The sequence below is a fragment of the Myodes glareolus genome, chromosome 20 (assembly GCF_982192425.1).
Source record: "Myodes glareolus chromosome 20, mMyoGla1.1, whole genome shotgun sequence".
Taxonomy (NCBI): domain Eukaryota; kingdom Metazoa; phylum Chordata; class Mammalia; order Rodentia; family Cricetidae; genus Myodes; species Myodes glareolus.
This window is the reverse complement of record NC_142045.1, coordinates 45,479,600-45,491,931: the sequence shown is the minus strand read 5'-3', so window position 1 is coordinate 45,491,931 and position 12,332 is coordinate 45,479,600. Positions and strand designations below refer to the sequence as shown.

Below are 12,332 nucleotides of genomic sequence, written 5' to 3'. Positions count from 1 at the left end.
TGAAGTTACCGTTTCTGATGCTAAATGCACCAGAAAAGAAGCCAGTTCCACTGTGAAGCTGAAACAAACAATAAAAGAGAGGGCTCTAGCACACAGGGGATAAAGTCCAGGAAACTGCCAAGCATGGTCAAGTTCTTTCTATTGACTACTTTTTACTAGACAGTGGTGACCTTGACTTATTCTTTATCATGTTTTTAAAAACCTTTGCTGTCTGCTCAGAAGCTGTGTTGGTTTTAGTTTTTGCTGTTGTCCTGCTTCTAATTTGCTATGCCAAGACACCCTGTTCAAACCCTACTGCTCTGGTAGATTGGGGAAAGAACCAGAGTTTATATATAAGAGATTTCATTTTTTTTTCTCCCACAGTGAAGTACAACGTTATTTATTCTTTATGGCATTCAGAATTCCACACAATTGCCTCTTTTGTCCTTTTGCATCTAGAAGTGAAGTAATTAGATTTCCCAAGGCTCAGTGGCCAACCGCCTTCTCATCTTGGGGCACTGCTTCGCCATGTGCCTGCTGCAGCTCTATTACTGTGTGTTGCTAAGGGTACTGCTGCTGCAGAGCGCACACAGAAAATGAAATTTGTACTCGCTTAAGCCTCTGTCTCCACTGCTGACTACTTTCCTCTCTGTTAGGTGAACCTGGTAATTTGTAGATGTTTTTAATAACAGAGTTTTCCTCTTAGATGTCCATCTCAAATTCACTCTTTCACATGGTGTTCCCGTTTGTCTTGTATTCTTGTTAGGTCAGCAGATGTATTTTAATTGCCAAATGAATGGAAAGAAAATTTGTGTTCTATAGACATCAAATAAAGTGTGTGGTAGCTGCTGAAGTAAACACATCTTAGTCTGGATTTGACAGAAAGAGCTTAGCACAGTCCAATAATTTTTGTCTCATTTTCTTATTCTCACAAACATGTTTTCAACCTCACAGCAAGGCACATATGAAAGTTTAGGTATTGATTGTTTAGTCAAAACTGAATGAGAATATTACACACTCATTTTGTAGCCTATTGGCAAAGCCACCCCCCCCCCCCCCCACACACACACACACACCATTCTGACAGCTTGCTGATAACTCCTTTAAAATATGTAGCCTGCACTATCGGGGGTAAGGGCAGGATGCTGAAGAAATTAAGGCTAGCTTCTAAAACCCTCTTTGCTAAAGCAGTTAGAAAACTCAAATAGCCAAGGATTTTCTTTCTGAGCAGTCTAATCAAATATTCCTGACTATGAGTCAAAGTCATCCATTTATCTACACGTCTTCTCAGCAGAGTTCTTCTGTGGCCTCAGGGGAAAAGGGTAAAATTGAAATGAATCCCAGTGACTAAAACAGACCTGGACGTCTGGTTTGGGGCATGATGGGTAATGCATGTGTGCTTTGTCGAAACAGTCAGGTGGTCAGTCCAGACCTCACACACAAGCTCGTCTCACTGGGTTTTCTTTTTATGGACTTTATTATATAAACTACCATACAATCGTAGTTAGATTGAAAGCTTTTCCTTGTCATTTCTCATTCCCAGAGGACATGTGGGCAACTTTATCTGAGAAAATGTGCTCATCCTCCCAATGCTTACTGCAGGAAGAAGGCCAAGGACAGGTTCCCTGTTGCAGGGTTCCTACCCCAGGGGAAATATCCATCTGCATGTTTTGTTTTTAACAAACTTCCATTTAAGCTCTCCAAACTAATATATATCACTGCACTTTTTTGCAGAAACATCTCTGTCCCTGTGTGACAAATCTTGATAACCCAAAGAAATACCCTCAGAACACACTTGTGTTCTCAACAGAGTTTCTAACTCATTTAACTTACACAGAAGTGACTGAAGCCAAAGTAGCATTCCAGACCAAAACACAGCGTGGTCAGAAACAGTGTTTATTGTTGATTCCTCTTTGTTTCAGAAACTTAAAAGTATTATTGACAAGCGTATATACAATACATGTAAAGGCTCTACAGACCCTGACCACAGTGCCATAGCTGAACATGTAGAATTGATGATAGTTCCAAACATGCTCAGTACAAAGCATGAGTGAGGGAGAGCTGTGGCTCTTGTCTGGCTCTGTAGTCCTCTCCTTAGCTACTCAGCATGTCCGTTCCCCTTGCATCTGCCCTCAGCTCTTTCCTTTTGTCTCTATTCTGAAATGCAAGAGAACAGAGTTTGAAAGGATATAAAATGGAAAAGAACTGCACTGTTGGCATTGAGCAAGTTTTCTGGTATAGCCATGCTGAAGATCACCAGTAAGGACCAACAAGATGGCTTGTTGCTAAACCTGACAACCTGCGGTCAATCCCCAGGGCACGCATGATAGAAGGAAAGAACTGACATCTACCCTTTGTTCTCTGACCTCCACACTTGTGCTGTAGCATGCACACACCGCCTCCAGATAAAATAATCAAATATAATAAAAAGGAAACAGATAAGGTCAGTAATAAAACGATTGGTGGTCTGCTAAAATTAGGAGGGGAGAAGAGTTCTGTGGGAAGCACTGGGTCTTACCTGATCTCAGGTACTGTGTTAGATTGACTGGCTATTTGGGTGCTTGTGGAACCCCAAACCAGGCACGTGGATTTGTTCCTCCAAGACAGAACTTTCTCACTTGAGTCTTCATGTAGTAGACGGATCTAACCAGCTCTGAGGACCCTTCTATAGGGTATTAGGCCTGTCCATGCAGGTGGAGATCTAGTGGTTTGCATCCCAGTGCTACTGTCTTGGAGATTAGGCTCCAGCGTGTGAATCTTGGTGTCATAGTCAAAGTTCTATTGCTGTGAAGAGACACCATGACCTCAGCAACTCTCCTTACAAGGGAAAATATTAATTGGGTCCTCAGGCAACAGGAAGAGAGCTACACTAGGCTTGGTTTGAGCATTTGAATTGCCTCCCCCCCCAACCCATGTCATACTCTTTCCAACAAGTACCACTCCCTGTCGGCCTATAGGGGCCATTTCCATTCAAACCACCACACTTGGGGACAAAATACTAAGATAAGTGGGTTAGAGCAGACTGAGCAGCTGTCATTGCTGAACTACAAAGTCCGTCAGCTTCCCTTCCTCTACCTGTTCCTGGGTGGAACAGAATGTGTTTTATGTTGGCTTAAATTCTTTATTCATGGAGTACTGATCATTGTTATCACCCATGTTGACTTGGTCCATGGAGCTGAGCTACATTTATTTTTCTTGAGAAATGTGCTATCTTGGAAGTCTTCTCAGGGTGGTCTCTAGAACAGAAGAGGAAACCCCTGGTTGTGAAGTATTTACATTTCCAGACCCTCCCATTATTTAAATTAGAAGAAAAGAGCTGGTAATCACAACACTTCTCCTTTGGATTCCTCCTGGAGGTCTTCTGTGAGGAACAAGTGAAAACAAAGAGGACCTCAGTGCCTGCTCTGTCAGCAGGTTGGGTTAAGGGCTTCAGGAGACTAATATCATCAGTTTTGCTGCTATTGGTGACTTCTAAAGCTCTTTTCAAAATTACTCTAATTTTCTTTTTTGGTTCCTGAAGCGATAGCACACATGGAAGTCGGTTCTCTCCTTCCACCATGGGCTCTAGAGATTAAACTCAGACTCGTGCATAGAGATTTTACCACTGAGAGACTTCTCCAGCTATCTTTGCTCACTTTTGTTTCATCTAATCAGATACGTGTGTGTGTGTGTGTGTGTGTGTGTGTGTGTGTGTGTGTGTGTAAGTGTAAATTTTGTTCTTCACACTTGGGTTTACAAGATGACAGTGTCTTCTTTCCACACAAAATACCGTGATTTTTCCTTCCTGGCAGTCAATCTGTGTCTATCCCCTGCTGGTGTGTGGGGACAGGAAGACAGATACAGTTCCTCACACCCTGAATCTTGCAGTTGACCTTCTGTAGTTGCTGCCCGGAGCAGCTAGCCCCTTGGTATTGACTAAGGAGTGGAAGCCTGGCTAAGGAATCCATGCTGTCCTATTTTTAGTTGTATATTGCTAAGTAAATGTGGTAGAAAAGCAAAAGATGAGGTTTTTTACAGAAAGGATTATGTAATTGCTTCTTTCAAGCATTCCCTATCGTGATAAAGAAACAAGGTAAAAGTTGTCAAAGTAAGTGCTAAACTTACCAGTAGTAAATACAGCAGTAGCTCCTTCCAGAGGTGTCTAGTTGGTGCATTGTGGTAATATTTTATCTAGAGATGAACTGAGAACCTTGAGTTGAGTTACCAGAACACCTCATAAAGCTTGTAGTTTACTCCTCTGGGCCACACCCGTGGCTCTGTAGCAGCATGGGGCCATCAGGCCCTGTCTTCAGCACCTGTCTCACATTGTCTTCCTTCAAAGGTTCCACAGAACATCCCATCTAATCCAGATATTTCCCAGTGGACTCTTTCAAAGTTCTATCCCACAACATAAATGAAATTTATTAAATCAAGGCCAATCTCAGATAATGATCCATAGTAAGAACCTCAAGTTATAAGCATTTGCATTTAAGCAGCCAGGATAGTCATTTCTTTCTGTCCCAGTTTAATCATTGCATGCTTTCAAGAAGCCTGCCAGACCAGACCATTGATTCCCTTGCCCCAGTGTTCCACAGTGCTATCCATCCACCTTCTGACCATGAGAACCCAGAACTTACAGGTTCCAGGCATCCTTTTTAGCATCTCTTTTCTTACCACGTTCCCCTTCCCAACACCACATCACATATGTTTCCTGTGGTTCAGTACATGCTTCAGTCGGGGTGCAAAACCTGAGTATCGGTAACAGTAAATGAAGAAGTAAAGAAGTGGTGTCTGTCTAGCACTTATAGGAGATATTCAAAATAATTGCGTGCTGGGCTCTGTTTTCTGGTATAAGACTCAGGTGAGGTAAGGAAAATGTGTTACGGACCCAAGGTCTAGCACTTTTCTCTCCCTTATCAAAGAGCCACACTCTAGAGATATTCCCTGCGCTATGAAGTATGCAGAAGGGATACTCCGGCACCCAGCATTTCCTGCTTCTCCAGTGACACTTCAAGCCTTGTCAAGATGAAAGATGTGCTTCTTAGTTGAGGTCCCTCACCTCCCTTTGTGGAGGCTCAAATTTCCACTGAGATCACCAGGGATCGTTTGCTGTGTTTTCTGCCTTAGCAATTTGGTGACCACTCTATTTTCAGAAAAGCATTGACATCATGTCAATGCAGTTAGCTATGTGCTCATTAATGACACCCAGAACTAATAGTTAAATTATTGGAATTTGACCAGGCCACTCAAATCAATCAGTCCCTGCCTTGTGTGTGTGTGTTTGAAAACTGTCTAAACATGCTGCTAAATCCCCTAGAAAACTATTCAACCACTTTGGCACCATTAACCCAGCTAACCAGAGGAACGATTTGCAGTAAATGGGCAGACTGTGTGGCTGCATGGCTGGAACCCATTCCCCGGCCTTTCATTCACCTATATAAGGTGTGGTTGGTATTGCTAATTGTTTTCCCTATTGCCCTGAAAATTGAAATCCTCTTCTCGTCCAGTAAGCTTGTTCACTACATCAATACAGTTTGGAATGACAGTGGCCTGGGCCTGTTTCAGCTCTCTGAAATCCAGAGAACTGTTCTTCCCTTGCATTTCCCTCTCACATGCTCACCTTCCCTCCCTGACGAAACAGTCCACTCCTCTGATATTACCAGGAGTCAAGAGCTCATGAAAGAGATACGAGAAAGGAATGCTGCCTATTCTGGTCATACAGCAAGGCAGTGTATAAACCCTGTGCCTGAAAAGGGTGCTGATTAGCAGGCCCGCTGTGCATCACGGTACCTCTGCTAAGGGTTCCCTCCCTCCAGCTCACAGGCAGCCTGCCTTTGGCCATCCTGTGTTGGGAGTGGGGATGGAAGTAGGGTGGCACATCCAATCCACACAGTTAACAGTAGATGCTGGTTGTTGGTCTTTGTGATGGTTCTGGTCTACTCTGGAAAGAACACTCTGATTTGTATGCTTAAAGTAGAGGGTTTGCCTAATATATGTAAGGCCCTGGGTCCATTTATTGCACCATCAAAAACCAAGCCTTAAGTTGAGTAACTCCCACAGGGATATGCTTATAATGCAGAAGTCATACCACGTGTCAGAAGCTATACCCAGTATGAAGTCTCATCAGCATGACTGCCTGAATGTGACCTGAACAAGGACAATACCTGTAGACATGCTAACATGAAAAGCCCACAAGACCTCAACCATACACAGCAGCTAAACAATGCTAAGAGCACCCAGTTGGTCAGCCATGAAAACATACATACAAATAAGACTATAGTCTGAGCAAGTTGTATGTACATATTTAGAATCACACCCCTACCCCCGTCACACACACACAAATAGCAAAGAAAAGAGGGCATGAACTTGAAAGATGGTGGTGGGGTACATAGTAGGTTTTAGAGAGACAAGAAAGGGAAGGGGGAAAGATGTAATTATAGTATAATATCAGACAGATATTAAAGTTTTTTTAGATGTCACACCACAAATAAATATGCTGAAAAGTTTGTTGACAAAAGAGTGCTTAACTGCTTTCTCCCTCGTTTTACTTGTTCAATTACAGATCATAGCCGTCTGTAAGGAGGCCGCTCTCCTCGCCCTGGAAGAAGACATTAAAGCTGACCGCATTATGAAGAAACATTTTACTCAAGCCTTGAGCATTGTGACACCTAGAATCCCAGAGTCACTGATGCGCTTTTATGAAGATTACCAAGAAAAGAGTGGGCTACACACCATCTAAGAAATACATACTTACATGCGTATATTTTGTAGAGAAAAGTTTGTTTGCAAATTTTGTCTTGAGTGTTTACAATTTCTTAATAAGTAAATGTTTGAAATGTCCTCATTGGAATTGAAGAGCCTCACCTAAATGTTTTTGAATCATTCAAGTACAATAAACATATCTCTGGGCATGAGTTCAAACCATCTTGATTTTCAACAACATGGGTTCACCCCTTAAGTTATTTCTGTACTCCAGAATTAGCCAGGTCATTGCTTTAAAGATAGGATTTTATGATGCCTAGGTTGGCCTCCAACTCTGTGTATAGCCGGGGGGTGACCTTAAACTTCTGAGTCTGCTGCCTCTGCTTCCCAAGTGCTGGGATTACAGATATTTTCACTGTGCTGTTTATGCAGTGCTGGACCTTGAACCCAGGCCATATCCAGTACACACTAGGCAGGTCTGCCAGCCAAGCCACATCTCCTCTCCCAAATCTGCACTCTCAAAAGCTAGCCAGGTTTAGTAAAGTGCAGTTCTCGCTGCTGTTGACACCTGCATTTATGGCCAGAAAGCATGAAATTATTACATACAAAAAGGCTTAGAAAATTTAAAGTGTAGGACCAGTTTGAGCCCAGAACAGAACCCTCAGCTTTTGCTACAATATTGTAAGGAAATCAAACAGGGCTATCAAGATGGCCTAGCAAGTAAAGGCATTTGCCACCAACCCTGACAACCTGAGGTTGGTGGCTGGTGGACAGAGAGAACCCATCAAGCTGTCCTTTCACCTTCATATGTTTGCCATAGCATGCATGAACACACACACATAAATAAATGTAGTTTAAAAACGAACAAATTTTAACCTATAACTCTGTTGTATCCTAAATACGTGTGTTGATGCCTCTAGGTGTATATCCTCTAAATTCCTTGACACTTTAATACTGTATAAACCCTCTTGCAAAAATGGTGGGGCAGTAGTGGTGTGGTGTTAGTGCAAAGAAAGGAGTTGGAAGGTAAGAGTTTAAACAGATTTTAGAACCAGGCAGTGGTGGTATTAAGATTTCAGATTTCAGAGCTCCAATTGTTGAAGAATGAGGAAGCTCTGAGTGACTATATCATTGACATAGACACAGCCATGATAAAGATTCCTAAGCCGTTATCCCCATAGTCAATTGGCAAAGCAATTCCTACAGGCCATGCTCAAGATGAGTGGCTAAACTTGCTGGGGCTTCCAGTGTAAACAAGTGACTGCAGCTTCCTTCTCCCTGGTGTTTACAGCCTGAGCCTGCTCACCTATTAAATACTTCCTACCAAGACTAGCCAGCCCCTTCACGTGTGCTCTACAGAACAAACAGTGGGTTTTGGGTCCTCCATCAGCATGCACACCCCCACCTGGCCACATGTGTCTGGGTGTTCGTCTTTTCTCCATTTTCCCCTCACCCCTAGTCAAGGTTCCAGGACCCAAACTGCGCAGTAACCCACCCCAAAGCTTTATTCTTATTTGACTTGTGCCCTTTTTATACCAATACCGTTATAAAGCTTTGTCTTAAAGGTTTCATTTCTGATCCCAGAGGCTCATGTTTATGGACAGATGATGCATGATCCTACTATTTGTGTTTGTTGTGGTGGAATGCATACATAGTATAGGTCATGGCCTATTTAACACAAAAGTGACCAGCTTCTTGGCTTCATACAGTTTACTTTTTTGCATCTGGTCAGGAGTTTGTCCTTGTACTTTTTTTTTTTTTTTTTTTTGGCATTTCAGGGATATTGATATTGATGTCAGTAGTATTCCAAAAGGTTTAAATAATTTAGATTTTTTTTTCTGGCTATTTCCTAACATTGAAATTTTAAAAAACAGCTCCCACCTTTTATCTTCGTGTCTGATAACTCACCCTGATCTTTCTTTAAAATTACTCAGTTTTATCTCTGATATGTGAAATAGTTTTCAGAGAAATGTATAGTTTGTTTTTGCCTAAGACTAGATCTCACTTTAGGACCCAAGCTGGTCTTGAACTCAAGGCAAGCCTCCTGTCTCCGGCTCCAAAGTTCTGGGATTACAGCCTTGAGTATCTGCCTGATATATCCTGATCAGAAGACAACTATAGAAAGCTGAAATGAAGTTATCTTCTGGTCTGTCACTAGGTAACTTTCTGAAAGTGGAGACCTTGGGTCCTAGGTTGTTTGCCGTCCTGGAGTCCTGCCTGGAAGTGCGAACACACACCGGATCACTCTCTAGAATGAGTTCAGGGATGTTTGACAGCTTAGTGCTCTGTTTACTTGCTTGTTCCTCCCAAGCCAACCTGGGTGTATCTCAGAAACACAAATTCCTTATTTGAAAACCACAGGACGGCTGTGCTTCAGTAGTGGCATTTCACAGCTCCTGACCCTAGGCCTTGAAGCTGACCCATGTGCACACTAAGACTCAGTGGAAAGAGAAGGAGTACCGGAAGGGTAGGGCAGCTAAACTCCTGTGCCAGCACAGTTCTCATCATGAGAGGTGTGGCTAACAGAATTAAGATTATCTTTGAGTGGGGAATAACTACAGATTGAAGTCCCCCACATGCACCTAGCAGAGACTGTGCCAATAATCTAGTAGAGGAAAAACAAAAACAAAAACCCACCTTTAACAGTGCAGGGGAGGGGTATTTTACAAAAACAGGAAAAAAATAGGCCAAACTAAGGATGAGAATTAACAAAGATAATCCCTCCAGGCACTACCTTTTGATTCAGAAATCCTGCTTTTTCTTTCTGCAAATCCTTGGGGAGGAATGGGAAAGGGAAAGCTTACAGCCTTATTTACATAATGACAATATTCTAAACAGCTCCATTACCTAATGTAAAGGTGATTTAAATCTATGTATCTTATCCACATAGTAAAACAGTACACTACTATTAAAAAGGGAAGAAAAGTTCTCTGACCTGATACCTTAACCCAAAATAGAATAGCAATCCACGGCAAATGTGTTTGAACGGCAAACCCCAGCCAGCACCTCACAGTCTCAAGCACAGCTGTTTGCAGAAATATGTGATTCATGCTTTCTAACTACATAATAGAGAAACCGAAACCCGGTATAGGATCAATACATAAACAATTTAAATGATCCCTTGGTCAAAGGAAAAGCCATTATGTGGATGTGAAGATCAGTGGATTCATGAGTACCATACAGTGAATGACATGGCTGGATTAAGCATTCCACTCGTGGTGATGGGCGGGGGAGTTAGCCCCAGGGAGAAGCTGAACATTAAAGTAGAAATTAACACATGAAAAACAATAGAAATGACAGCCATCAGTGCATTTTTTGGAAGGCAAAACCCCAAAGCATGCTCCTCTGTGAGTTAGAATGAGCTCCTTACAAAGACCCTGCTGTCCTCTTATCCTAAACTGGATGCAAGGCCTCACTCTCACCTGGCCCAAGTGATAGTCCTGGACTTCCCAGGTAGGCCTGCTGTGATCACAAGGCCCCAAAGAATGTGAAGATGCACGGCTGGCTTTGTACTTGAAAGATGGGCTACAAACTAGGGAGAGCAGGGTTCCGGAAAAGGCAAGAAAGTTCTAGAGTCCAGATTGACTTAGTAACCCCTCAGTGAAGCACAACTTGGCTTAAGGACCCATTTCAATCCTGTGAGCTAACAATTCACATCTTTTTTTCCGAATACTATCCAGAGGTTCATTCTGCAAATTTTACCTCCTCAAGTGTTTTCCCAGTTCCCTGGTGAATCCTGTGATGGATTTGTCCATCTTGGTTACCCGTGCTCACACATCTGTTCCTCTGTGTGCCTCCGTGACCTTTCTTGGGACCCCTGAGCCCATTGTGCCCTCCATTATGATGTCACTTGTCAATAGTCTCAACCGTTTTTATTGTAGAGGAATTAGTTGTGCTTTTACTTAAAAAAAAAAACCTGAAAGTTACTAGTGTTGTGTTTTTTTTTAATATTTATTTATTTTTATGTATGCAATATTCTGCATGTGTGTATATCTGCATGCCAGAAGAGGGCACCAGACCTCATTACAGATGGTTGTGAGCCACCATGTGGTTGCCGGGAATTGAACTCAGGACCTTTGGAAGAGCAGGCAATGCTCTTAACCACTGAGCCACCTCTCCAACCCCTAGTGTTGTGTTTGTACCTGTGTAGTGCAAACATGCTTGTGCCACAGTGGGCATCTAGAGTTCAGAGGACAACTTTCTGGAGGATTCTGTTGTCTCCTTTGTCCGGAGGTCCTGGTAATTGAACTCAGGTTGTCAGGCTTGCACGGGGAAGGCTTCCACAGCTGAGCCGTCTTGCCAGCCCTGGACTAAGTTCTTTAACCCAACTATCCTTGCCCTCAAAAGAGTTTTTCCTCTATCATGAGAAAAGTCAACGGCATCAGTACATTTCACCTGACCAGGGTTCCAGAGACACATTTCCACCTTAGGAGAGCCTATTACCCATGAGAACAGGAGGGGTCACCTGGCCCAGCAGGGCGGAGACCCTGAAGCAGCAGTTCCCAAAATGTCCTTTGGGAATCTAAGAAGTCTCTGACTCCTGCTTCTTTGTTAGTTAAGGAGCACCTCGTCTACCATTGTTCCCAGACTCTGCTCTGCACTGGCCAGGGGGAAGGGGAGGTCAGTACATCCCTCTTCTCCTACTTCCTGGTGCATCCGCGGAGAAGCCAGGGAGACGGCACACCCGGCACACCCTGCACCCCGTGTGCCCGCAGCCCAGCCTTCCTGACAGTGCAGCTCCAACTCCTCTTTTGTTTCCTTTTACTCTGGTTCCTGCCTTCCCTGTGGACTTGACCAGCCAGTTCAGCACTGAGGATGAATTCCATTCGGAAGCACACCGGGGAAGGAGGCAAAAGAATTTTGGCAAAATCACAAAATGGGAATAATAATACAGAGATCGGAATGGAACACTCTCCCATCTCACCCGGGTGCTGGGAGAATTAATTAACGTCTGTAAAGGCCTTTGAGCTCCTTGGCGGGGGGGGGGGGGGGGGCGTGCCACCAGACAGCTATCGTTATTGTGAAGGGATTATGTGCACAAACACAATACCAGGAGCCAGGATAGTACTAAAAATAAAGCAGACTTTTCTGTGAGGACCACAAGGAAGGAAGTGCCTCGCTAGAAAAAGCTTAACTGTCCTTTAATACCATCACTTGGATTGCGAGGCTCAGGTTCCATTGTGAGGGGAGGATTATGTTTTCTGAGCATTGTCAAGGTGCCGGGGACAAAATAAAATCTCTGCTTTGCCAAAAGAAGGTTATAGTCTTTGGAAAAGCGATTAGGGGACTGTTTGGCTAGTGCACTTGGTAGCCTGTCCATAGGGGGAAAGGCAACAGGGAAGCAAATGTTTGTTTGTATTTGAGGGAAAAGAGTTTTGTTTTTTACAAAACGGGAAGAAAGGGAACAGCCTCAAATGAAAGCCTCCACTGGCAGTCCTCAATAAATCTCACAGAATTCTCCGTGTATTTTTCCACCTGCTTCTCTGTCACGCAGGCACTTCCAAATCCTAGTTTTTAAAACAAGGAAGAAGTAATCTTGCTTATGTGTTTACAGAGCAGGACCATGTTAATATTGGGGGAAAGAACAAGCGAACTCTTTTGTCTGTCTTATAAACAGTCATGGCACGGTTCCTATGGCGTTTGAGGTCTGGCCTCCTGGGTTAACAAAACTG

The 12,332-nt window shown here is 43.3% G+C and overlaps 1 protein-coding gene across 4 annotated transcripts in view; it reads left to right on the top strand.

Annotated features, from left to right (window-relative positions):
• The window catches only part of Afg2a (AAA ATPase AFG2A), a 177,081-nt gene extending 170,209 nt beyond the window's left edge, over positions 1 to 6,872 (top strand). For 3 of the 4 annotated variants that reach the window (XM_048424808.3, XM_048424807.3, XM_048424810.3), the window contains exon 16: positions 6,521 to 6,872. In XM_048424808.3, coding sequence (XP_048280765.1) covers positions 6,521 to 6,697 — 177 coding nt within the window. In that variant the 3' untranslated portion in view covers positions 6,698 to 6,872. The remainder of the gene's footprint in view (positions 1 to 6,520) is intronic. The other variant, XM_048424809.3, reaches the window with a different exon arrangement.
• The last annotated feature ends 5,460 nt before the right edge of the window (positions 6,873 to 12,332 follow it).